The sequence below is a fragment of the Rattus norvegicus genome, chromosome 11, assembly GCF_036323735.1.
Source record: "Rattus norvegicus strain BN/NHsdMcwi chromosome 11, GRCr8, whole genome shotgun sequence".
NCBI classification, from domain to species: domain Eukaryota; kingdom Metazoa; phylum Chordata; class Mammalia; order Rodentia; family Muridae; genus Rattus; species Rattus norvegicus.
This window is the reverse complement of record NC_086029.1, coordinates 16,783,634-16,811,515: the sequence shown is the minus strand read 5'-3', so window position 1 is coordinate 16,811,515 and position 27,882 is coordinate 16,783,634. Positions and strand designations below refer to the sequence as shown.

Here is a 27,882-nt window from a genome sequence, read left to right as displayed (position 1 = left end):
CTTGACTATTCTGAAACTATGTAGATCAGTCTGGTCTGGAACTCAGAGATCCACCTGCCTTTGCCTCCAAAGTGCTGGAATTAAATGCCTGACTAACACTAGTTTGCTTTTTAATCCCACAAAAAGGCAGTGCTGCTAAAATGGGGTTTTGGAGGGAAATGTGTTCAAAACAAAATTATAATTGTAAATAGAAACAATGCATTAATTAGGGTGATGTACACACACATAATCACACATGATTATGATTCCCATTGTGCTCTTCTTTTTTTACATGGTATGGAGACTTGGTATCAATTATCAATCAAGTGCTGTGTGGCAATTTAATAGATTCACTGTGTAGCCAATTTTTAGTGTGTGACTATGTGTCTTTTCCTGAGCATCTAGAAAGAGTTGGCCACGTTTAAGCAAGAACTCAAATACCAGTAGCCTTTCTTGTTTCCGGTCAGGAGCATTAAACAATAGTGTGGCGTTAGACATTTGCTTGCCACTCCTTTCCTGGTCAAACAATCTCCAGACCTCAGATCCCCAGGAACAGAAGCAGGTTGGTGGAGGCACCAGAAACCGGGTGGCAAGTGAAGCTGGGTCCTTCAGGATATGGGCTGGAGTCAGGTAGCATCTGGGCAATCTGGGAAGATCTCCTCACTAGCCTAGCAAAGCATCCCCCTAAGGCCCTGCATTGAGGGCAAGGGAAGTCCTATTGACTTCAGTCAATCAGTCACAGGTCAGCAGTCCCCTACAGGTCCCCAAGATCCCTAATTCCCACATCCAGGAACAGCAAGGAAAGCGTGGGTCAGGTTTCACTTGTGCCGGAGGTCAGCACAACCAAGCCAACCAAGCACCCTGCGGATTCACGAGCCGCCTACCCCGCCAACCTTGGTCCGGACGCGTGGCTACCAGAAGCCGGGAAGAGCGGGCAGCCTTTGAAGTGAGGGCAGCGCTGCGGCTTCAGACGCGCAATGCGCAGGCGTGCTCGCAGAGTGCGCAGGCGCCGCCTAGAAGTGACTTCTCCAAAAAGTGTCTTAGTTCCCGGTCACCTGAGCACCGAGGACGCGTTCACGGGAGCCTCGCAGAGCCACGCCCGCCACAGGTCGTGCTTGGAGACCCTGTCTTTCTCCTCCTGCCGCTGCGTGCCTCCCCCGGGATCTGTCCTTCTACCCGACCTAGCCCCAGAACCGGGCCGGACCGAACCGGGCCGAGCTGGGCCGCCCGGACGCGGCCGCTGACCATGGCGTCCCTCTTCAAGAAGAAGACCGTGGACGGTGAGTTCTGGGCCCGGCTCACCCGCCTGGGGTCTCTGGGGAGCTCTGGCCTTGGCTCCCGTGCTGTCCCCCGAGGTGGGCCCGGGTCGGCGGCCCCACAGGTGACCATGGCTGAGTCACTGCGGCTCTACATCCTCACCTGGCCGGTTCGCCCTCCTGATTGCTCTCACCCCACCCTCGTTTTCTTTTTCTCTTCCCCACCACCGTTCCCCGAGAGGGTTTCTCAGCTTTCTGGGGAGGCAGAGCAGTGCTGGCTCTTGGTTGTCGTTAGACTTGGCGAGTTGATGGATTTCATGTTGGTTTTTTCCTGCTCCTTGGTTCCTTCTTCCGTGAAGACGTCCCACTTCCTGACATCAGAAAGGGATGTGTGTTTACTAGGGGACAAGGCGGGAGGTCGCCGCAGGTCCACTTAGGAAATGAACTTGTGGCCAGGCTGGCAGTATCTTTACAAACACCTCAGCATTACACATAAGAAAGACTCCAGCAGACAAAAATAAGTCCAAGGCAAGGGTCTGGGTATCATTTTCATAGTTCAGATTTTTCCTCTGTGGTTATCTTTTGCCAACGAAAGTGAGTGTTGTGTAATTGTCATAGAAGTTCGCATTTTTAAAAACACATTGTTTCAGGTGGCTCAGTGCCATCTTATGAAGAGGGAAAAAGTGGATGTGTTGGAATGTACAAGTTTAGTGGCTTTCACAGGCTGTGGTGTAGTGTGTATGCTATACATTCCTGTCCCAGGTATTAAATTCATACCAAGTTATCTAAAAATTGCTTTCCATTGCATGTCGAGCCCAGGTTGCTGTTGCTTCAGCCAAATAATCCCTCCTTTGTAAGGGTCTAACCCAGCCACAAAAGGAGCAGTGGTAGCTAGACTGTGATTGGTACAAACCCAGAGCTCAGCCCTGAGTTGGGGTAACTCCTTCATTTCTTTGTGTTCACTGTTCCAGTGCCAGATTTGGGGGGAGGATAACAAAGACACCATCTCTACCCTGCTACATGGCCTTTCATCTTAACACAGGGTGCCATTTTTATCTCCAGCTTATAAAACAGTATAATGCAATTTTGGTTATTCTGAGTGACTGCTTTTTGTTTGATGTTTGTTTTTTCACTATGCTGACTTTTTACTAATTGAGAAGTGCCATTTTCCACCTCTGGAATAGCTATTAAGTTGCTATGTGGTATAACACAATTACATGAAGTGGGCGTTTTCTGTGATTTCCTGAGAATATTGTTTAATCATTAACATGACACTTTGTATTGTGTGTGTGTGTTTCTGTACTAGTATTGTGATGCTGTATTCTACTCCCTCTTGGGGTAGGAAACAATCATCTCCTTGTTGCTTAAGTTTTATATTGTAATAATCTTTAATAGATATTCACTATAATTTTTATAGTGATAATGAGATTGACTAAGGACAGCAAAAAGTGTGTTTCTTTCTCACCCTGTTGCCACAATTCAAAAGTATTTTTTAACAGTAAAATACAAATATTCTAGTTTTAATTGCTTAATGTCTGTTACATTTTCAAAGACAGACCTTGGCTCTGTGCTTTCTGGTATTTTTAGACACCCAGTGACATATCCTTGAAGTTTAGGGGACAGAGAAAAAGACAATGAGGATGTGCAGGGAAGTGTCTGACTTCATGTTCCTTTGCAGTTGGGTTAGTCCTAATGATAAGATTGTTTTCTTTTTGGTTTTTTTTTTTTTTCTGAACAGAATTGTTTATGGGGGGTGGGGGGGAGGCTTAAGGACTTTTGCTAGCTACTATACCCACTAAATTAAAAAATCTTGGTTCTGACATTTCTGAATGTAAATTTGGATCCCAGGTAAATTTACTTCATCTACCAATTTGCAGACTTGGCATTTTCTTAAATTATCATATTAATTCAGATCACTTCCTGATGCCTTAATTGTGGATTACGTTAGAGCTTTACTGATGTTTGTTCTCCTTGTTAAAGGAAAGGGCTCTTGTTTTATATAAAAGGTGACAGCACTCCTCTCAGTAATGAGCCAGTACATAATGAAATGTAATGTATTTTTATGCATTTCTCTCAGTTCCTAGAGCATGTTATTGATCACAAGATCTTTCACTGTCTGCTGACTTTGTAACCTGTTCTAGCAGTAATGAAATGCTGATGTATAAAGGAAGTAGATAGCTGCTTATGCACCTGGGGAGTCATTGAATCTTTTTGTCTCTGGATTGGCTGGAAGAATTATGTACTATATCATCAAAGACTACTGCACATGTAAATTAAAAAGGGAGGCACCATTACAACACATTACAATTCAGAATTATGTTTAATTCATTTTGACACAGAGATGAACAGGTCTCTTTCGTGTATACTTTGTTACAGAAATTAATGAGAGGTCTATCTCAAAGCCACTGATGAGAAGGGTGCCTTTCCAGTCGAGTACAATTGAGCACTGGATTTCCTCTTTCTGAGTTGTATTATATGCACATATACTTTTTATGATGTGTTTTTTCTTCTATGTGGGCACATAGTGACCTATTTATTGAAGAGAGTTATGAACCTGTTCAGCCAGCATTCCATTAGGACTTATCATAACTGGGTTTGAGCAAGTCAAGTGCTGGGACAGAGGTGGAACTAGGAATAGAGTTAATGGGTGAAGGAGGCAGTGGCTTTGACCCAGACCTGGAAAAAACAGTAGCATGTGGTGTGGTTTGGCTTGGTTTGGTTTGGTTGCTTGAGACAGGATCTAACAGTGTAGTCCAGCTTGTCCTAATGACCCCAGTACCTCAGCTTTCTCAGTAAGGGAGTGGCAGGCATTTGTTTCCATGCCTGGTAAATAGGTAACTGCCTAAGTTGCTTCAACACTGTAATTCCTACCAGTCTTCAATAAAGACAAATTTTAGGAATTTCTGTAAACTGGTACTGAGCTAGCAATTGTGTGTGCTCTGCTTAGTCAGTTCTCACGAAGCCTGTGATAGGACACTGTCACACCTTTGGATTGACTGGGAAACTGAGTGCAGACGGTCTCAGTACATTTTGAGATCAGAAATGTACTGAGTAGCAGAAAGAAGAGCTCATTCTTTTTCTTAGAAGTCAGTCACAGGGGATACACAGTTTACTTTGGTAATCTTGTTAATTTGGTGAAATTGTCCATTTGTTTTTCACCTTTGCCTATAAACCTGATTGTTCTCTTTGATTTAGTAGTAAAAGTTTAGTTTCCATATTGAAAAGAATGACAAATATTCTGTCTGTCTGTCTCTCTCTCTCTCCCTCTCTCTCTCTCTCTCTCTCTATATATATATATATATAATATATATTATATATACACATACATATATATGTATATGTATGTATAATTTGTGTGTGTATGTATGTTTGTGTGTGTGTGTGTTTGCACGCGCATGTGTGCATGCTACATGTTTGCAGGTACCTGCAGAGACCTCTGGAGCTGTATGTACAACATGGGTGCTGGGAACTCAACATGGGTTCTCTACTGTGGAGCCTTCCTTCCAGCTTCAGCACTCATAACTTTCCTCTGGGCTGGGGTTTTGTGTTTGGTGTTTTCTTTTTTAAAGCTATCCATCAATCGTTAGGGTATTCAGGTCTGTCTTGGGCCACCATGTACATCTCTCTGTATCACCTACTTTTCACTGTAGTTATCATTTATGTGCCATCATACCTAGAAGTTGTTTCTCTATTTTTTTGAAGACCAGTATATCTACTAACTTGCTGACTGTCTGCGTGTAGTTTTCTATAGCAGCAAAATCAGAGATCCCGAAGGGAACTTAATTCTCAAAGTCCACTCCTTCCCCAGCTGCCCCTTCCGCTGTGTTTGGTGCTTAGTTCACCTCCTCCCTTCACCTCACTGAGTCACTAATTGTCAGATCTTCCCCTGTTGCCCGGCCGTACGTGGTGCATTCCTGTGTGCCTGCAGCTCCCTGTTGTAATTCTGACCTTGTCCTGCACTTCAGCAACCAGCCTTCTGCCTTAGTTTCTTGCACCTTCTCAGCCCTTTACATCGTTCATCTGCAAAGCTCACTGTGTGATTGTTTTATGGCAGCTCAAATCTGACTCTGCTGCTCCTTCAGAGTATACTTTTCCACTGAATCTCTGGTACCCAACAGTAAGGTCTTTCAACAATGGCTGCCTTCCTTCTTCTCACATGCCACATTGTTGCCACATTTCGGACTCTTCTTTAGTTCATCAGCATACTGAAAAGTCATTTGTCTCCCCCTAACATAGTTTTACTTAGAACTCCCCTGAACCCAGAATTCTCTCTTCCTTCCCCTTCAAGTTGGTCCTTCTTCAGGAAGTTTTCCCAGTTGCCTCCCCAAGTCGCAGAAGTACCACATCACTTCTGTTCCTATAGCTTGACATCTGCATCCCTACCACCCTTCACTGGAACTAAAATTCTTTTATGCTACCAAAGGAGGCTTCTTCTAAGTCTTCCCTGATTTCCACTTCTGTTTCGAGTCTTCAACCATATAGACCACAACCTTAAAATGATAGCACTTACCAGTCAAAAGTCACATACCCTAGACCCTAGAGCCTGATGACGTGTACAGTTGCCTTGAGCCCTGCAGAGACTTTGAGAATGTTCTACAGGGCAGTAGTGCTGCTGCTGCTGCTGCTGATGCTGCTGCTGCTTCTTCTTCTTCTTCTTCTTCTTCTTCTTCTTCTTCTTCTTCTTCTTCTTCTTCTTCTTCTTCTTCTTCTTCTTCTTCTCCTCCTCCTCCTCCTCCTCCTCCTCCTCCTCCTCCTCCTCCTCCTCCTCCTCCTCCCCCCCATCCTCTTCTCCCTTCCCCCTTCCCCCTTCCCCCTTCTCCCTTCCCCCTTCCGCCTTCTTTTTTCTAGCCCGTTATGCACAGCTGGTGGATTTTTGGCTAAGTTGGAATAAATACATCAAGAAGGTTGTTGTGATCCCTCCCTCATTTATGAATCCATAAGAAAGAAAGTGCCATCTATAGCAACCGAATCCCTTTCAGAAAATGTAGGTTGATGCCTATATGCAGGTGAAGGCTGACACCAGTTTGGTCAAGGCCATGTAAAAAAAATAAAGGGGGGACAAAGCTTTTGTAAGGCGGGAGAAAAGGAGAAGGAAGGAGAATCAAGATGGAGATGGAGAAAGATGACTCAGATCTGGGTGGTCTTGAATTGCCAAGGTAGTTGGGGTGGATTTCTGTTGGCAAATTTATCTTATCTAGGTAGGCAGTTTATATCCTTATCAGTTGGCTGTAAGTTTATTACATGGATATATTGTGGATTGGGAATTTAACATATAAATCTGATTTATATCTGGGTTGTAGTTTGTTGAGTCCTGAGTTTAACAGGCGGTTGGGAGTTTATACCATAACTATTAGGGGGCGGATGCTGGGAATGTAAACAGAGCAGCAGCAGAGTTACAGGAGGGTAACCACCACTGGGACTCAGGGTAGATGCTGGGGATGTGAGCAGAGCCCACAGTAAGAGCTGCATAGGCGGTCTCTGTGTGAAACTGGCGTGGTGGCGACCCTCCTGAGTCAGAGAGTACTTGGGGGCAGCGTGGAGCCACTGAGATAAATTAGCGCTAGTCCCAAAGGCTAGTCCCAGTGACCCGCAAGGGTATGCGCAGAAACGGTCTCGCCTATTTTATTTTTACCTAAGCAATAAAAAGCATCTTCTTCCCCAACCCCCCAGGATAAAAGACAATAGTATTGTGGTATTTACAGTATTTAAATCTTGTATAGAATGTTGAGTGTCCTCTTGGGGATTATTATCCTGAATATTGTAGATCTCACATTTTATACTGTTTACCCTACATTCTTAATATACCAAAGAAAAACAACTAATTGAATGTGGCATTCAAGGGCACACTATGCTTGCCACACTGTTTTTCTTGAATAGTTTTAGACCAGCATCATCAAGTACCAACCTTTGATGTTTCCTATTCTCTTTAACAGAAGTTCTCTGCATTGTCAGAGCAGATAACTCTAGGGGATTGTCTAGCTTGTTATTGTCTCTTCCTACCCACCTCATGACAAGAGCAAATGAGACTGCGTTTGCTGGAATATGCCCATTCAAGAAGCTTTCCTTAGCTTTTCAAGGGGTTGAGATTTTAAGATTTTGCTTGAGTGAACTTCTCAGATTTTGATGACTTTGACACCTCTTGGAAATGGAATAACAATCTGCTTCCTCCTTCCACGGAGGTCTCTCTTTCATTTTGTCTTCAGTGTCAATGACAGAGGCAGAGTGTACCTGGAAGAGAATGGGGGACAAGGGATGCGAAGAAGGACGCCAAGACAAGAGTCTGATCAAGGCGACAATTTAATTTTTCCCAAGGCTGAATTTATACCATAACAGGGGTAACAGAGGGCAGGGGCAAGTAAGAAACATTTACGCAGGCCAAGGACACAATATTCATGTGATCAGGCAATTGACTGACATTAACAGGATGTTAGAAAGGTTACAGGATTGTCATATTATTAGTCAGCAGAATGTTGGTTTTTCAGAAAGGTTATACAGGTCATCACATTGGGTATCTTGACGTCAGATGTATTTCTCAGCAAGGTCACAACTTTATCATATGATTATTCATCTTGACCACCAGATTTGTATTAGTCTTCTGCAGCTGGCTGGGGATTTTCCCTGAACGCGGTCATACTTAGTTCTAACCATAATAATAACATCAACAATGGAGGGCTTCAAGGGCATTGCTCCCAACACTCCAGTATTCTGCTTCTCCCACCTGAGGTTTCACTTGAACCCAGCCCTTTTTTTGTAAATTAATTTATCTTATGAATAATAATAGGCTTTATTATGATATTTGTATGCATATCCATAATGTGTTTTTATCGTATTCATCCAATTTATCATCCCTGAAACTTTACCTGAGTTATTTATCTCTTGTGGCTAGAGTTAAGTTTTTGACATCATCTTCCATCCCGAATTTTATTGTCAGTTTTGATTTTGCTATACTGTGTATTAGAACGTTGTATTATTGTTTCTATAGCCCGAGAAATCAGTTTGATTTGATTGAATATGAAATTCTGGTTTTTCCTCACTTTTATTCCCTTCTGCCTGATTCAGTGTGGTTTCTAGAACCTTCTGTGGAGTGACCTTTAATGCTTCTTTTTCTTTGCTTTCAATTTTATACCACTTTCCCAGGGTTTCTTCCTCTCATTGACTGGAAGGCTGTATATCTATATAGCCAGGGCCCATTTTCACTATTTTGCTTGATTTTCCTTGAACTGCACATTCAGGGTTTTTCTTCTATTCACAGATATTCCTGGCGTTTGGATAGTTCTGGCACTACTGCTATGATGTCCACACTTATCACTGATGCTAGCTGCTGTACTTTACTGAGAAAGTCTAAAGTATCATCCAATAAAACACAATAGAGAGATAGCTCATGTTTTTTTTTAAAGATTTCTCTTATTACTTTATGTGTATGAGTGTTTTACCTCCCGTGTGTGTGTGTGTGTGTGTGTGTGTGTGTGTGTGTGTGTGTGTACCACGTATGTGCTTAGTGCCAATAGAGGTCAAAAGAGGGCGTTGGATTCCCTGGGACTAGAGTTACAGACAGTCGTAGTGCTAGGAATAGAATCAACGTCTTCTACAAGAGCAACAAGGGTTCTTAACCACTGAGACAACTTTCCAGCCTACATAGTTTAAGTTTGATCTCAGTTCATGTGATAGCTAATTAGGATAACTAGTAAGCATCGAGGTTGCTAAAATAAAGTGATTTCCCCTAAAGAAATGTATTTAAAAGTATAAGACTGTTTTCAGACTGAAATCCCCATGCCGTGTGAATCCGCACAGCATGCCGAGTGATAGAGCTGCTAGGGACCAGGTACACTCTGCTAGGTGTGATAGACTGCATCTCTTCTGATAGGAATCCTGAGCTGCCTGGAGGCCTGAAACAGACTTCAAACTCTCTTGAAAATGAATTAACATCATTCTATTTATAGTTTATTATCACTTTTTGGCTTTATCCTCAAATGTCCAAATCATATGCATATGCTCAGCATACTGCAAATGAGCTATAAGTCAAGATAGGATTTGGCTTCAAATCTCAGTGGAAAAGTATAGTGTGAGACTCTTAGTTTAAGTTTATACCTTTTAGACTTATTTTTCTAGACATATAAACTCAACTGGTTTGGGTCCTAAGAAGGCTCAAAGTCTCAAAGCTTAAGGCTATGATCTTGACACCCAGGTAGTAATACCAGGATTTCATGAAGAGAAGATCCTGACAAGCTTAAGATAGTCATTTAATACCCAACATGGAGCTGACCTGGGTAATTGTTAAGGTCGTGTCTGACATAGGCTGGAGAGAGGGTTAGTTGGCATGCTGAATCACGTACACAAATCTTGGAAATGTTCAGTTTGCAAATGCCACATTGTGAAGCCCATCACAACAGCCTTCCAAAGTGACTGAAGGGGTGGTTTTAAGTCCTCCAGGGCACACCCTATTGCCTAAGAAGCAAGAGGTATGTGGGAAGGAAACATCGTCTCTTCCATGTCAGCAGTGACCTGCACTGGTTTCTACCACTGTCTTGGCAAAGGTTCAAATTAGCATTCTACTGGACTATATCTGGATGCTTACATTCAAAAGACAGTACTCAGAAGGTGAGAGTTGGAAGAATCAGGTTATTTCAATTGACCCTGAGAAGATAGATGGAGGGGCTAATAGTTATCAACTTTTAATCTGGTGGAATGGGAGTGTGTTAAAGAGGGCTTACCAGTGAGTGATAGTCAGGAGGAAGGCAACGTGCTGAGTGGTTTCTTCTTCAACCCGAGGGATGGTCTACCTTCTTGCTCTCTGACTCTTAGAATAAACAGGAATAGTACAAGCAACTTTGATTTCTAGCATTTTGTTTAAATAGGCATACTGCTTTTCTTGTGTTTAAAACTTAGCTGATGCACATGATAGAGCATATGGAGCGGTTATAGTCCCATACTATCTGAGAGTTATTATATTCTGGGTTCTGCAGAACTCTGAAGAGCAGTAATTTTATATATCATGACCATGTAGGTGGTGTTCTTTAGAAATGAGAATGTCAGAAAAAGATTCAGGGTACTGTCTTTGCAAGAGGCGGAGAGAAGAGTAACTGAGCAAAGGGGGAGGGAGGGCAATGAGACTGCTCCAAGGAGCAGCCACTGTTACATGTCCCAAACTAAATGATGGCTTATTTCAAAGATCCATGTATGCACTGTGCAAAGATACCTGTCATAGCTTAGATTTTACTAATGTTAAGTTGTATCCTTCCTCATAACCAATAGGTTTTATTTAAGGTAATAAGTTAAATATGCTTCATAGTCTTATCCCTTCATATCTCATGATATTTGTATGCCATAAGATCACTCCTAGATATAATATATTGAGATGGTATTGTGGCAATGCATACAAATAAGCATACAACGATATTGCTTTAACTGCTTAAGTCTGAGAAATCTCTGAAATAAAAGGGATATTGAGCTTAATTTATAGGTACTGGCCTTTTGCAAAGGACTACATCCTGACACAGGATTCTGCAACTTCCTCTTGCAGAGCTGGATAGCGGTTGGAAAGTGTTCACAGGCTAAACTGAAAAATCTAAGGAAGGAAAGTGTGGCTTTTTACATGGGCCTTGCATTGGGCAGTGTTGAGTTAGGAAGTTTAGGGATAGTAAGTACATTTTGTGAGAATTGTTACCTTTGAAGAGGTTGGGGCCACAAGCAGGACACATGCTACCTAGAGGTTAATGATAGGGTTTCATGTTTTAACACACAGAACAGGGAAGTAAAGAGCATGTCTAAAACCATGGTGATCCTCTGGGGCCCACCTAAAAGTTGGACATGGTGGCAGCACTTGTAATGACAGTGCTGGAGAGGAGCATGTCAGGCAGGGAGACTCCTAGACATTTAGTTCTTTCAGGGAGAAGCCTGATCAAAAGGCAAGGTGTATGTTTCCCACGAGCACACACACACACACACACACACACACACACACACACATACACACACACACACACACACACAGAGCACACACATACACAGAGAGCACACACACACACAGAGCACACACACACACACAGCACACAACACCACACACAGCACACACACACACAGAGCACACACACACAGCACACACATACACACACAGAGCACACACACACAACACACACACACACACACAACACACACACCCCACACCACACACACACACAACCCTACCCCATCTTTCCCTCCCTTATCTTCTACCCCTGAAATTAAGCTTGACAGTTCTCAGGGTGTTTATCTCATCGTATGTACTCTCTGCTCTTAAAAAGCTCTGATCTTAGAATGGAATCAGGTCTACTAAGAAGTAAATCAGGTGAAAAATCAAATTGACCTTTAAAACATTAAAAGTATCTCAGCCTTTCATGTTATTTGTTCTGAATTATCCAAAAGACCAAGCCATTAAATGAGTTTCCTATAGGATTGCTTAAGGACAATGGCGGGGTAATTTGTTTTATAGACTGCTCCTGTTGCCTCATATGAAATGACATTTTACTGTCTTTTCCTACTTACCATAATATGTTTTAAAGTGTTATGGTTATGTTTTAGTATGTAACATTAGATGCTCGGAGTTTATAGCTTAGAACTGTTTAAATATTAATAGATCTATTAACAACTGTGGGGCTGTGGAATATGCAGTAGTTAATTTTCTTTATTTTTTCCTTTTATGATATACAGTGTCAGCTAATGTTTGCATAGTTACATAAAATTAAAGTAAAATTGAATTATCTTTTATTAAACTGTTTGGTCTCATTATAATATGTTTTTTCTTACCTAAGATAACCTCATCTAGCCTGGGCTCTCATCGTAGACAGAAACTGAGTGTCTAACTCAGTATTTTACTAATACTGGCTGGGTACTAATTATCCAGCCTCAAAAACGCGGTTGACAAGGCTCTCCCAGAGACTGTCCCACTAGAGCTGCATTCATGTCCCAGGCCACCTTTCTGACCAGTACTCTACAGCTGGTCCTTCAGCACTGAGCGTTTACTGCCACAGCTCTCAGAGCGCAGGAAAGGGCCTTCCTTGTTCACCGGCTGCTCTGCCATCCTGACCCCACAGCACAGCACAGCACAGCACAGCAGTGTTCCCGGCCGATAGGTTCTACCACCATCTCTTCTAGGGATGGGGTAGGAAACAAAGCTTCTGGGAAGGGACTGGGCTCCACACCCCATCTAGCTGTCAGCAGATGAACTTCTTGATTTAAATTCTTTTTGATTCTTAACTGATACTAAACAAAAAGTATACATCTGGAATGGGTTGTCATTTTAATACGCACTTATATTATATCAAGTTTAAATATGGTTAAATATATCTGTCTGCTCAGATAAGAAAATCCCTCATACTTCTCTTAGCTTTGTGAAACTAAGTAACTACTGAGCTTTTTTATGCCCTCATCAATTCCCAAATAATGACACAGAAGCTTATTTATTAATAAATGAATGCATAGGCCTTACGGTAGGCTCATTCCCGGCTAGCTGGTAATTTGTTATACCATTTATACTAATCTAAGGTCTCCAACATGGCTACCTCTCCTGAGTTTCATATGCCAGACTTGCTCTGAGACTGGGTGGTGAATCTGCCTGCACCTGACTCTTCCTCAGAGTTCCTGTTTCTCCCGGATGTCCCACCTTCTAGTCTGCCCTTTGCTAATAGGTCTTGGGCTTTGTATTTTACCCAATCAGTGGTGTATAAGGCAGGCAAGGAAGGACACATCTTCACATAGTGCATACAGACTCTGTGCCCTGCAGTCATTGTTATCGGCAGTACAGTGGCCCACTGGAACGTAGACCTGTATCATTAAAGTACCAAATATCCGGGCTGAAGTGATGGCTCAGCAGTTAAGAGCACTGACTGCTCTTCCAGAGGTCCTGAGTTCAATTCCCAGCAACAGCATGGTGGCTCACAACCATCTGTAATGGGATCTGATGCCCTCTTCTTCTGGTGTCTGAAGATATAGCTACAGTGTATTCATATACATAATAAAGAAATTAAAAAAAAAAAACAAAAAAGTGCCAAATACCCAAAAGAGCAGATTAGAAAAGATTTTCTTTGCACATTTGAAGCAGGAAAGGGATGGTGGAAGGAATCTTGGTGCTGCAGTAGCAGGGGTGTGAAGTGGCTGGTCACATCCCTTTGACAGGAAGCGAGCTCACACCAGAACTGGCCTAAACTATAACCTAGAAGACCCCACACATTCTTCTAGCCAGTGACTCTCAGCTTCTCTAATGCTAAGATCCTTTAATACAGTTGCTTAGGTCATAATACAACCATAATATTATTTTGTTGCTGCTTCATAACTGTAATTCTGCTCCTGCAATGACTCATAATGTAAATATCTGATATGCAGGATATCAGATATGCATCCCCCAAAAGTTGAAAACCACTGTTCTAGCCAGACTTCACCTCATAGAGATTACACAGCCTCCTGAAATAGTGCCAATAGCTGGATATAACTCTTCAAACACATGAGCCTTTGGGGGAATTTTCCACTCCAACCACAGAGGAAAACATTCTTCACTTCTTCCAACTGTTCTAGACCCCACAGCCTTTGGAAAGCACCATAGTAGACTGCGCCTCTGTGGACACTTCTCTTAGCTTCTACTTGCCAGTGCCGTCCTGCAGTACTTTTCTCTCTGTATCCATCCTATTTCACCTAAGGGTCTTCAGTCCACAGGACTCCAGCTCCATCCAGGTTGTCACAGATGACAGAACTTTATTTACGTGAATAATATTCTATTAGAATTACAAACCCATCTTCTTTCTATATCATTTCTATTCTTTTAGTAATGCATACTAAAGTTACTTCCATTTCTTGGCTTTATGAATAGCATTGCATTAAAATTGTGAGCGTGAATGTCTCTATAATGCTGATTTCACTTTGGATACATAACTAGAAATTAACTGTTAAGTCATTTGATAGCTAAAGTTCTAAGGTTTTTGGAACTTCAACTCTGTTTTTGGTAATGTCTGCTCAGGTTTGCATTTCCTGGGCCACGTGTGAGGGCGCCTATCCTTACATCCTTGCTGACTGCTAGCCTCCTCCTCTGGAATAGTCCTCCTCACCTGACAGTCTGCTTCTGCCCTATATTATGTCTCTCTCAGGATGAGTGTGTTAAGAATTATCTTCAATTACTAATTGATCACTTGAGTATATTGTTTCAAGAAATATCTAGTTTAGTCTCTTGTTCAGTTTTATTGTTTATTTGCTACTGAGTTTTTAGAGTTCCTTATGTGTTCTGGATATCAGTCCTCTGTCATGTATATAGCTTGAGAGTATTCTTTCTAAGAATTTTTAAGTTTCCCATTTTGTAAGTTGTAGTTAAAATCTGCATCTGCATCATTGGAAAATCTGTTGTTTCAGACTGATGGTGCTGGCACGAAGAGGTGAAGGGGTGCCTGTGTGTGCCGGGGTTGGGGATGTGGTTACCTTACCACATGCAGCTGTATAAAATGCTGTAACATAAATTTATATGGGTCAATTTCAAAAGCTCTGCATATTTCTACAAATCTTTCTATTCTTTATATATTCTATCATTATAATAGATGCTTTAATATTTGATTAGTTCATAGGATATTAAATTGAAAGAAAAATTAACATCTAGTAAATCATAGTTTCCCTTTCGTGTTACATTCTTAGTCCAGTATTTGAAGTGGTATTAAGGAAAGTCTTACAACCATGATTTCAGGTTCCTTTTGTGATTCTCCTAGATGTCATAAAGGAGCAGAATCGAGAGCTGCGGGGCACACAGAGGGCCATAATCAGGGACCGAGCAGCCTTAGAGAAACAGGAGAAACAGCTGGTGAGTAGAACTGAGCTTCAGCAAAAACTTCAGGATCCGTTAGTAATTAGTGCTGAATGATTAGCTAACTTAAGAAGCAGTTTACCAGAGGTAAGTGATTTCCTTTAGGAAGAAACAGCATTCAATGCCTTGCTGAATTTTCTCTTGTGTTATTGTGTTCTTTGTTGTTTTTTATCAGAATTCTGTTTCTGTTGGTACAGAAACAAATTATTCTGTTTTGTAAGTCTTATGAATGGTCTAGGAATAAATATTTCTTAAAACAGAGCCACCTTTTGACATTAAAATTAAAAATAGTCATATAAAACAAAAGAGTAATGAGTCGTATCATAGCTCCTGGGTGGTCTTTAAAGATGGTTGTTCCATGACAGTTTACTTTTAATTAGATGAATATGGCTCATCTTAAAGTTTTCTCTATGCTGCACTTTTGAATGCATGTTATTCCTAATCTCAGATCAGCTTTACTGAGCAGTAAGAGAGAAGCAGTATATTCCACATATTTAGAGTATACTGTTCATACTCCGATGTAAGGTTAGTCCCTGAAACTGTTACTCTAGGTAAGTAAGAAACACAGCTGTCATTCCACGGTGAAATACCTTCTGTCCATCCACCGTCTCTTTTTTCAGTGAGAATAATACTGACGTCCCCTAGGTTAGTGTATGTTTCTAAATTGTATGCAGGTGAAATCACAGACTCCTTTCTGATTCCTTTCAGTTATTTTGAGGTTAATCATTCCTGCTGCATATATGATGGGTACACGTTTCCTAATTTATCTGTTTACCACCCAAGTACACAAAATGTTTCCAGAGTTTCCAGTAAGTAAAGTTACTATGTATATTCAAATCAAGTTTTGAACATTTTCATTTCTTCTGGTTAATTACGAGAAGTGAGATACATATTTAACCTTATATAAGAAAGTGTGAAACAGTGCAAAGTGTCTGTAATCTTTTTTTTTTTATTAATTTGAGTATTTCTTATATACATTTCAAGTGTTATTCCCTTTCCCGGTTTCCGGGCAAACATCCCCCTCTCCCCCTCCCCTTCCTTATGGGTGTTCCCCTCCCAACCCTCCCCCCATTGCCGCCCTCCCCCCATAGTCTAGTTCACTGGGGGTTCAGTCTTAGCAGGACCCAGGGCTTCCCCTTCCACTGGTGCTCTTACTAGGATATTCATTGCTACCTATGAGGTCAGAGTCCAGGGTCAGTCCATGTATACTCTTTAGGTAGTGGCTTAGTCCCTGGAAGCTCTGGTTGCTTGGCATTGTTGGACATATGGGGTCTCCAGCCCCTTCAAGCTCTTCCAGTTCTTTCTCTGATTCCTTCAACGGGGGTTCTATTCTCAGTTCAGTGGTTTGCTGCTGGCATTCGCCTCTGTATTTGCTGTATTCTGGCTGTGTCTCTCAGGAGAGATCTACATCCGGCTCCTGTCGTCCTGCACTTCTTTGCTTCATCCATCTTGTCTAATTGGATGGCTGTATATGTGTGGGCCACATGTGGGGCAGGCTCTGAATGGGTGCTCCTTTGTAATCTTTTCTTTGCACTGGCAGTGGATGAGAATTGCAGCTGTTGCCCATAAGGGTGGGATTACTTTATGGGTAGAGTTACAAACAGTTGTGCTTCTCCTTGCACTTGTGGGTTCTGGGAGCATAGAGGGTGCTGGGAACCAAGTGCAAGCAACCGCTCATAGCCACTGAACCATCTCCTTCCTCACCAGTGTTTTGATTATTTTATCTTAATAGCTATGTGTGCTTGGGTACGAATTCCTCATGAAGCGCATGCTTTGCAGATGTGCTGTGTAGGTTCTTGACCTTGTCTTCCATTTTTTAAATGTCTTTTGATACAGAAAAGTGATTTAGTATGATGAAAATAATTACAATTTTCTTCTGTGGCTAACACTCTTTATACATTAAGAAATCTTTTACTAGAAAAATTCAATATCATTTTTTCTTATGTTTCTTTTAGAACACTTAAAAAAGTAACAACTGTATTTTTTTTTCTTATTTCGGTGCTGGGAGAGCCTGGTTTCTCTGTGGTGCTAGATAGAAGGGTGCACTTCATGGGAGTGGAGATCTGTAACCTGTATAGCACCTTTTCTTGCCTTATCTGTACCAAGTCATATTTGAAGAGAGGGCTCTTCCTGAACTCTGTGCAGCACTGATAGGACTGTCCTCAAGCCCAGTGCAGAACTGCTGGAGTTCCTGTGGTTACATAGCTGGACTTAAAGTCAGAGAAACTTCCTCATTCGCCTTGGCACATTCTTTTGCTCAGAATCCTACAGGGCAGTGGTTCTCAACCTTCCTGATGCTGCAGCCCTTTAACCAAGTCCCTCATTTGTAGTGACCCCCAACCATAACATTATTTTGTTGCTACCTCATAACTGTTATTTAAATATTGTTAGGAATGGCAATGTAAATATTTTTGGAGCTAGATGTTTGCCAAAGGAATCTCAGGTTGAGAGGTTCTCAACTCAGGTTGAGAACCCCTGCTTTAGCATATTTCAGGTGCCTCACATTTCCATCACAAACATTAACAATCCTGTCACTTCTACAGAAATGGCTAGATTTTGATTGGAGTATCATTAACTGTGTGAATTATTTGGAAGAATTAACATTAACCATAAGTTTTACTGTCCATGAATGTTTTTATACATCTCTACTTTTTTAAATCTCTGAAATTTTTTATTATTTTATTTCATTTTTGGGGGGAATACTATCATATTAAGAAAAAAATAAATGTATGATTATTTTTGACGGGTATATATATATAGATGTGCCAAGCTTTTTTATATGTATCTTGAATCCTTAGCTCATTTATTCTTGTAAATTTTGTACGTGCCATGAGACTTTTACATCAGTGAATCATAGCATCATCAATAAGGAAGGCTGTTGTCTTCGTTTCCTGTCTTAGAACCTTTGTATGGTATACTTTTATGAATTGTTTAAGATTTCACACTGTGGTTTGATTGTGTTCATCCCACACTCCTCCCACTAACTCAGTTTAGATTGACATGAGTCTTCCCCCAGTAACCTACACGTTACACCCTGTTCAGTTATTAATGAAAGTCATATTCCCAACCTCTATCCCACCCGTGAGTGACTCTGCTCTTTCTTTGTCCAGCGTCTGCACTATAGACACTGTCCACCCATTGGTATCTTAGATCAGTTGCTGCAGCACTTGCACAGTTAAACCATGCTTTACTTTAACAATGGGACTTTCCCAAGATGCTGCTGACAATGTTGACGTAGCCGAGGAAGCTGTACATTCCTTAAAGGGAGGCAGAAGTTTGTCTTAGTTATGTCTATATAGAAAAGAATCAAACCCAGAACAGTGAAGGTGTAGCTTTGCGGTTTCAGGCATCATGGGATCTTGACACATTGGTATGAATAAGAGAAAACAACTGTGCCTGAAACAATTCTAGCAACCTGTTTAAGAGAAGGGTTGATGTCTCTCAGGGCACATTGTGTTATTTGACTGTCTTTCCTTTCTTTCTTGTCAGCTGTGATTAACATATTTTGAAACACACATATGCACAAACTTAGGAATTACCTGATAGCTTAGTTTTAGTCCCAGAATTATGAGATAATCCTCTTTACTTCAGGCAATAACTCTTGTTCTTGAATTTATTTGCTCTGGTATTAGTGTAGTCTTTCCAGTAGCTATCTGTATTGTTAACTTTACTACCTCAGTCTTTCTATTCTTTGTCATACTGACTGCTTTTCTTACCCATTTTTTAATTTTCATTTCCTATTTTCTTTTGGGCTATATGCACGTGCTGTTTATTTTCAAGGCTGAGGGTAGCACGCAGTCCTATGTGAACATGTGACTGAACCTCTGGAGATAACCTTCTTCTCAGGGTCGCTATGCCTGCTACATACATTTTTCTGCATACTCTCTGATGACCGCCCCTTGATTTTATTTCCTTATCCTTTTTCCTCTTCTTAGGAGTTAGAAATTAAGAAGATGGCCAAGATTGGGAATAAAGAAGCTTGCAGGGTTTTAGCTAAGCAGCTTGTCCATCTACGGAAACAGAAGACAAGAACATTTGCTGTAAGCTCAAAAGTCACATCTATGTCCACACAAACGAAAGTGATGAATTCCCAGATGAAGATGGCCGGTGCCATGTCTACCACTGCAAAGGTGACTGGGAGATTGGTGTCTGTGTTTCAAGGGCATGTAAATATTAATATTTTAATCAGATTGTAAGATACTTTCTGGTGCATTTGTGGTGTAAAAATCTTAGCTGTTAATATAATACTACACAACCCAAGTAATTGTATCTAGCCTAGTGATTGGGGTATTAAAGTAAGGACATTCCCAATTTTCCAAGATCACATGTAGCTTCAAAGTTTATATGGAATTGACATAGAATAGTGTTTTCAGTTTTTGATTTTTTTTTTCAATAAATTGTCAGAAAAGTTGGTGGCTTCCTTTTTGCTATTATTTCTGACTACTTTTGAATAATAATTTACTCTTGATTCACTTGTAAATAATGTTCAGAACCACATATAAATACTTTAAATTGTAACTTTTGCATTTCAGAAACTGAAGAGCTTATATTTAATTATGTTATATGTGTCACACACACACACGCACACACCGTGGGTGTGTGCTCATGTTCATGTACACAGTCAGTGCTTTAACTGTTAGTGTTTCAGGGACTCTGAGTATTTCAGTTATTGATGAAAGTCCACAAAAGCAAGTATTTTGGTCTCCTCTGTAGTCTTACAAACGAACAGAACTAAATGTCTAACTAATTTGGGAACAAGGTCATATGAAGATCACATATCTAGATTATTAACTTTACCCAAGTGTTGAGGCAAACAATTACCTCTCTGCTTTCTGTAAATGTTAGACTCAGAAATGAAATCTAATGTGCTCGCTGTGTATGTGTATATGAATTGGAATTTTTAATTACGTGTCTTAGGAATGTACTATTAGTCAGCAAGTTTTTCGTCGTGAACTCAAGTGGTTCAGCTGAAAGGGCTATGCCAGGACTTTCCTGCAGGAAGCTCTAAGAGTCTCCTTGAGAGGCAGCTCACGGGAGTAGTAGTGTGTATAGGACTCTAAAACTTGACTTACACCCAAATAAAACTCACGGAATAGTGTAGCCTTGTGCAAGTTATCGAGCTGTCTGTGACTCTTTTTCTTGTGTAGCAGGAGGGAAAACGAAGGAACCAGCACATGAAATTCTTGTACTTTAAATGTCATTTAACTTTATTTTCAGTATACGCAAATTGCTTAGACTAGAGAGGAACACACATAAGGGACTAGTATATGTATCAGTTCTGTCCCAGGGTCAGTACACACATTTACAGATATAAAAGGTCAGTGTGCCAACAGAACTGTAGTGGGGAATGAGTCTGTCTTGTCAAACAGATTTCGATAGGCCGTTAGGTCCCAGAGACAAGTTTTGAATTAGACCTGACACTAGGTCAGTGGAGGCTGTATTTGATGTGCTGCCTTAGACTTACTCTGTATAGCTTTCATAACTAGGTTGCTAACGTAGCTCCTCTCATTCCTTAAAGACGATGCAAGCAGTGAACAAGAAAATGGATCCACAGAAGACACTACAAACAATGCAGAATTTCCAGAAGGAAAACATGAAAATGGAAATGACTGAAGAAATGAGTAAGTTTTAAGAAATGTGTAGGGTTCTAAGTTCCAAGTTCATGTCCCAGTAGTCTCATGTTCTGGTCACAGATGGACAGACCATGAAGACAGAAATGACACTATGATGAAATACATTCATATCATGACTCAAATTCTGTCAGGATGTTAACTGAAGGGAACATATAAAATATGTCCTGCCAATAATGCACAGAGCCGATGGCAGCGTGCATAGGGCTCACACAGGTCCCAGTACTGAGAAGGGAAAGTGAACATGCTCCCTGTGGCATCCAAGAAGATATCTCCACTGACATCCACCCACAGAGGAGAAGGTAGTTCTCTCCAATGGCGTCTCTGCCTGTACAGCTACACTTGAGGACAGGCCACAAACCTGACTCGGAAGGAGTTCAAACAAACTCAGAGGGCTTTGTCTCATAATGCTTTGTCTGGCTTTGTTTATTTTGTTTGTTTTGCTTTGTTTTTTTTTACTATTTTTGCTTATTTATAATTTATAATTATATATTATGTAATATATAATATTTATAATAATTTATGATAGCTTCCAATTTTCATTTTGTGTGGTGTGTGTGTGTGTGTGTGTGTGTGTGTGTGTGTGTGTGTGTGTGATTCTCTGGTTCTCTGATTCTCAAGTGTTTTTCTTATTCTCCCCACCTTCCTCTGTGTATTAGTTTGTTGTGTTCTATTTTCTTTTTTTTATTGGCCTGTCTGCTTTTGTTTTTGTTTCTTTTTTCTTTTTTTCCAAAGACAGAGCAAGATGAAGTGGACTGGGACGGACCAGGGGAGATCTGAGGGATGAAGGAGGGAACCATGTACCATAACTTTGCTACCTAATGGCCACAACAGCTTTAATTTGACTGCATAGTATAAACAATGGTTTTCAAGTCTCTGTGTGGTGTCCCACTGAACCCTGTTCCTGTCAGGGGAGAGGCAGTGGGGCTCCTGCTTATGCTTTTATGTCACAAAATACCACTGGGCTTCAGTTTCTAAACATACTATGGAAGGAAATGTGACTGAAGGGCAGTGGCCTCCACCGCCATTGTTACTGATGCTCTTGTACATGAGTGCCCCGCCTCTTCCTGGCTGTGTGAAAGTGAGAGCACAGGCAGTCAGGAAGTCCTTCTTCACTTTCAACATAGCATCACATAGACATGCACTTTCCCTTAAAAATAGCTTTAGTGTCATGCGAGGATGTGTCTCAATTGCAGTGTTTGCCTAGCAACTTAAGGCCCTGGTTTGCTTCCCAGCAACAAAAGAAAACAAATAGTTTTAGGTATTGCCTATTATTAATATACCTTTATGAAACATTTATTTTCATCAAGAGGGTTGGTTTCAGATTTTCAATTTATTTGACAGTCTTTCTTTAAAATTGAATGTGTTTGCTGGGCAGTCGTGGGGTATACCTGTAATTCCAGTACTTAGGAGGCATAGGCAGGTGGATCTCTGAGTTTAAGGACAACTTGGTCTACAGAGCAAGTTCCAGGACAGCCAGGGCTACACCGAGAACCCCTGTTTTGGAAAAATAAAAACCGAGTCTGTTTTACTTTGTTGATTCTTAAATAAACTGAGAGTATAGCTTAGATTTATCTATGAGGCCCCAAACATCTTCCCAGCAAAATGACCTCAATATTTATTTTACCAGTAACGAATGAGTGGCCCTTCAGAACATGCTGGTCAATACTGAAACATTTGTGTGTCAGCATTCTGCTCCGTGGTATTATTTTCTGGCTGTTTGCCAGTTGTGCAGTTCAGCCAGTTTAGCTCAGCTCACCCGTTCCCATTTCAGTTTAGCATCTAGTCTAGCAAATAGCACCTTTTAAACTCACTAGATTACCACATGCACTCACAGTCATTTATTCCATATGAGGGAGGGTGTTGTCTTCTCTTCTTGGTAGTATACCATGAGTGTTCTCACAGATAGTTAGAACAGTTGTTTACTTCTATTTCTTACCATAGAAAAACATGAAAGGTTCTTTTGAAACATTCTCAGGAAAATTTGCCAGTGACAGGAGAATTGTTATTTGTATAATGGTCCTTATCTAACATGCTGAGATAATTTTCAGTTATAGTACAGTTAATAGCAGGCTAGAAAAATTTAACTTAAATGTCTGTTAATCTGTAAAGCGTAAGTCCTCACTTAGTCGGGCAGCTATCATGTCTGCTATAGTTGCTGCCATTTGTCCTTGGCTACTTTTTCAATCTAAAATGACACTCATTAAAATAACCTTACAGAGTGTACATTAACAATATTGCCAGTACATATAAAGTCAGTGTCAATAAACATACTTTTTCTTTGACTGAAAGTAAATTTAGTTTTGTTTCCTATAATATATCTTGCTTGGTTTCTTCTCTGTCTACTCCTTACAGTTTCTCCCCACTTCCTCTCCCATGGAGATCCATCCCTTCCTGTCTCTCAATAGAAAACAACAGGACGTCTAACAGATAATATAATATAATATAATATAATATAATATAATATAATAAACAAAAGCTAACACATTGGAGTAGGACAAAAGAAACAGAAAGAAAAGAACTGAATAGAAAACAAACAAAACAGACTCACTTGTTTGCACACTCGGGAATCACAAAAACCCACAAAACTGGAAGACATTTATATTATTTATACAAAGGACCTGTAGGGTAAAACAAAAAAGATAATATTCTGTGTATGTATGTGTATGTGTGTGTGTATGTGTGTGTGTGTGTGTGTGTGTGTGTGTGTAAAAGGTGACTTAAAAAAATAACACAAGTCGTGACATGACCTTATAAGACAGGAGCCTCCAAAGATGCCACTGTGTTCATTTCCTGTGACCACACTGCTGGGCACGCAGTGTACTTATGAGTAGTTTGTGTCCCCAGTGAGACTCCATTGGAGAAAACTTAACTTTTCATTTGCAAGTGGTTTTCAATTGGAGTTTGCTTCTGGGTTAGGTACAGATGCCTATGTCGCCTTCTCCTCTTACCTCTGGGGCCTTGTCTGCTACCAACCTATGCAGTCCCTGTGTGTGCTGCTCTTGTCTCTTTGATCTCACACATGTGCTGGTCCTGCTGATTTGGAGGGCCTTGGTTTCCCTGTCGTCTGTCCCCTCTCGCTTATACGCTCTTCCCACCTCCTTTTCTGCAAGGTTTCCTGAGCCCGGAGGGCGGGGATTTGATAGAGAGATCTCAGGCCACAGTGCTCCAAGTTCCCTCATTCTCCACTTCTTATCTGCCTGTGGGTCTCTGTTTGTCCCTGTCTGTCTCTGATGATGCCTGAGCCAAGCTCTCAGGAGTATAGCAGATGTTACTCCATTTGTTTACTAAAACAGTAGTCTTTGGTTTTATTCTTGGTTCTTGGTTTCTCAGGTTCTTGTTTACCCAAGCAGTGTTGAATACAGATTCTCTCGGTTAGTATTCCCAAAAATTTCATGTGCTATGTTACTCAGACTTGTCCACAGTCAAAGCTTTGGGACACAGCCTGTCAGAAGTGCTTATGTCCTAGTCGTGTTTCCTGATTGGGCTTCTGGGGTGCTCATCTTCTCTCCCCCCTGCACCTCCTCTGCAGTACTTCTTCCTTTAGACCCTCTCAGATCTGCCTGGCTGCAGTACCACTCCGGTTACTCACCGCTGAATGAATGCTCTAGAAGCTTACTTCTAGAGCACTGCATCACATTCTTGCTCTAGAAGCTTCTAGAGCACTGCATCACATTCTTGCTCTAGAAGCTTACTTCTAGAGCACTGCATCACATTCTTGCTCTGGAAGCTTCTAGAGCACTGCATCACATTCTTGCAGTGGGTTCTTGCTGACTACAGAGTAACAACAACAAAGTAACCCAAACCAATAAAAAGGTAAAAGAAGTTTTTAGTAAAGATTTGCCAGGCCAGGAAAAATCCAAAGCCACATACAGACAAAATGGTTTGCTCTCAAAGCTGCTCAATACTAGATGCAAGTATTGAGATCTTAACTTAGATCTTAGTTATGCCTTAGTGCCTATTTTTATGTTCTTTGATATTTTACATTATCACAACCTTTTAACCTTTTATAAACTTACTTCTTAATATGTAACTAGGCAATTTTTCAATCTTCTACCAATCTCCAGCTGCGTTATCAGTGGCAGCACTACAGAAGCAGTGTGTGTGAGCAAAACCTGGTGGGCACTGAGGTCACAGAAGATCCTGACCTTCCTTCCTATTGGATATAAGATCTGCAATTTCAGATATTAGATCAGAGATCTCATCTCATGACATTGCTTACGATTTTATATTGAAATGATTATTAAAGTTCTAAAAGTTTTTGTACTGTGGCCATTCTCCAGAAAGGAAAGAAAGAGGATGATACCACTAGTAAACTTGCAGGGCTAAATTTGATATATTCTTAGAGTCAATCTATGAAATATTCAGTCATATATTTTATTAAAATATGCTACCTATATCTTGAATGCTACATAAGAAATAATGCAAAGACGATAACTGGGTAGAAGGGTAGTTATCACCTAGATATTAACAGTTTGAGCACATTTTTTTCTTGACTACATTTAATAGGTCAGTTGATACTATTTATAGAATCATATTTAAAAACTATAGGCCTCTAACTGTAACTGTCACATGCATTTTGTTTATTCAAGATCTAGTTTTACAGATCATTGTGTTTTCCTTCCTTCCTTCCTTCCTTCCCTCCTTCCTTCCTTCCTTTTATTTTGGTGCTGAAGCTTGAACTCAGGGCACAGTGCACAGTAATCAGTTTCACCGAGGTTTGTTGTATTATAGGATTGTGTGTTTAAAATGGCATTGTTCCAAATGTATGGTTATCAGTATAAATCATTGACAGATGAAAGTTGAATTTTGTAGTTTGTTGTTTCCCCTAAATTTGCTTCTTAAACATTAAAGATATGTAGGTATAGTTTGCTTTTGTTCCAGAAATATAAACCTAACTTGTCCCTCGTTTGAAAATAATTGCTTTGCTCACTTTCTTTTCCCTCCAAGTCAACGACACCCTGGATGACATCTTTGATGGCTCTGATGATGAAGAGGAAAGCCAGGACATCGTGAATCAAGTTCTTGATGAAATCGGAATTGAAATCTCTGGAAAGGTAACAGTGGCTTCTTCTCGTGAAAATAGCATGGGCCACTGTTGTTGGTTGTTTTGCTGCTTCCTTCTGCTATCTCTCTGCATGGTTTTCTGTATGTGTTGGAACACAGTGCGTCCACGGTCCTCATCCAAATGCTTACTACTGTGTTTTTCTCCCATTTCTGTCTTTAATGTAGATGGCCAAAGCCCCATCGGCTGCCAGAAGTTTGCCATCTGCTTCTACTTCAAAGGCTACAATTTCTGATGAAGAGATTGAACGGCAGCTCAAAGCTTTGGGGGTAGATTAGAACAAAAAGCCATACGTACTGTTCTCACTTTGGCCTAAAGTGAGTCCGGTGTAGATTCTTTTTACAAAATACATTCATTTTACAAAAATGAAGACCATGAGTGAACAGCTATTTTCTGACCCATGGCTATTCTGAATCCTTTGCCAAAGAATGCCAGTGATGCAAAACACAGGGACACTTTGGGCTTTAACCAGAGTCACTGCAGCCTGAGACCTGTGCAAGCTGAGTTCTTTTCTGCATGGCATAGGGAGATGGTGTCACTACTTAGTGTTGGGTTGTGTTCTAAATTGTTTTACACTGAAATCAGAATTCATGTTAAATGCCATTAGGCATCAACTTAAAGAGACTTGTAAAAATATTAAAGGTATACCGTTAATTCTGTATCTGTCGCTTGTCCTTTGTAGACACTTATGTTAGGGCCACAGGCAGTGCAGCTGCCAAATTATTTTTAAACCATCTAAAAGAAGAGTGCTATTTAAACATCTGTCTTAAAGACTGTCATGAGCTTTTACTTTTCTTCCATTTTTCCGCCTTTGGGAGAACATTCTAGTTGGTAAGTTTATTACCTTTCAAAATGTGCTTGGCACCTGCCTTAAACATATTGTGCACATCTTTAAATTAATTTACCTGGCAAAAACAATTACATTTTAAAATAAAATTGAGAGTTACCCAAACAGTTACCCAATCTGTCTTACAAAGCTTATAAAAGTGAATTGGATATAATTAGCCAAATGAAGAAAGAAGACACTGAATTAATAACACTTTACAGTGATGAAAATATACTTGGTCTTTCTTCCAAGAACTGAGATTTTCTCTGTATGAATTATAAGTCTGTGCTGGAATTTTGGATTGCATTAATATACACATTAAACTCTGTAAATGAAGCCATTCTTGTAAAGGAAACACTGCTACCATGACAGTACTGGATCTAGATTTCTAAAGAAAATGTTTCTGTTTTGTCGTGGTTTGGGTAATAAACTGCAACTTTGTCAGAAGTTACCGCCTCACGTTCAGCACTGTGTGAGCAGCATTTGAAGGTGAGAGAGCTGTGCCCTGGAGAGAGGAGGAAAGGAGGAGGCCATAGAGTTAGAAGTGGAAAGTGAGGTAGGTTCATTCTGAAGGACCGTGTCCCAGCAGAAGCTATAGAAATCCTGATCAGTGGAAACTGGCTAACCTGGAGTTGGACCTCTGGACTCCGTTAGCAAACGCAGATGTGCACTACGACGTTAAAGGAGACACCAATAGGTGCGAAGAGCAGAGGCTCGGCCGTAGACTCCATAACGGTTCTGTGTTCAGTGCTGACATCTACAGTGTCCAGTTCTCATTGCTCCTGAGTGGGAATGGGTCCAAACACTGTACTGTATCATGGGGTATTACACCCAAACATGGTTTGGGCGTACATTATAACGTTGTCTAACCTAAGTCACTGTTTTGTTTACTTGTGACAGTTGAGTTTTAATATTATTTTGTCTTTTTTTAAAAAAACTCAATAAAGATTATTGCTCTTATCCTTTTTTCCTTAAATCCTTTATGTTGCTTTGTCTGTTGTTAAGATTAGAAATTTTGCATATATCTAATAGTTTAAGCAGTCATTTTTGTTATTTTTCTGTATGGAAATTTAGATAGCTGTGCTACTTAAAAATTTAAAAACAACAGAAAATGTCTCCTTTAAGAACTGAAAGTTGGAGGACGAGGGCAGTCCCATAAGAAGACCAACAGTCAACTAATGTGGACCCCAGAGGTCTCTCAGACACTGGGCCACCAACCAGGCAGCATACAGCAGCTGAGATGACAGTGGACGACTGCCTGGTCTGGCCTCAGTGAGAGAAGTTGCACCTAACCCTTGAGAGACTTGAGGTCC

The 27,882-nt window shown here is 40.7% G+C and overlaps 1 protein-coding gene across 1 annotated transcript; it reads left to right on the top strand.

Moving 5' to 3' along the window:
* Window positions 1-1,015: 1,015 nt before the first annotated feature.
* Chmp2b (charged multivesicular body protein 2B) lies at window positions 1,016-27,545 on the top strand. The gene is made up of 6 exons (NM_001398813.1): window positions 1,016-1,259; window positions 14,954-15,045; window positions 18,984-19,178; window positions 20,567-20,669; window positions 25,629-25,735; window positions 25,911-27,545. Exons 1-6 carry the CDS (start codon window positions 1,226-1,228, stop codon window positions 26,019-26,021), a joined length of 642 nt encoding a protein of 213 aa, NP_001385742.1. The 5' UTR covers window positions 1,016-1,225; the 3' UTR covers window positions 26,022-27,545.
* Window positions 27,546-27,882: the final 337 nt, after the last annotated feature.

Bases quoted from the DNA above. Each gene is read 5' to 3' on its own strand.
- Chmp2b (NM_001398813.1), top strand. From the start codon at position 1,226: ATGGCGTCCCTCTTCAAGAAGAAGACCGTGGACG. The intron at 15,046-18,983 runs GTGAGTAGAACT...TCCTCTTCTTAG, and splicing joins AGAAACAGGAGAAACAGCTG to GAGTTAGAAATTAAGAAGAT. The intron at 25,736-25,910 runs GTAACAGTGGCT...TCTTTAATGTAG, and splicing joins GAATTGAAATCTCTGGAAAG to ATGGCCAAAGCCCCATCGGC.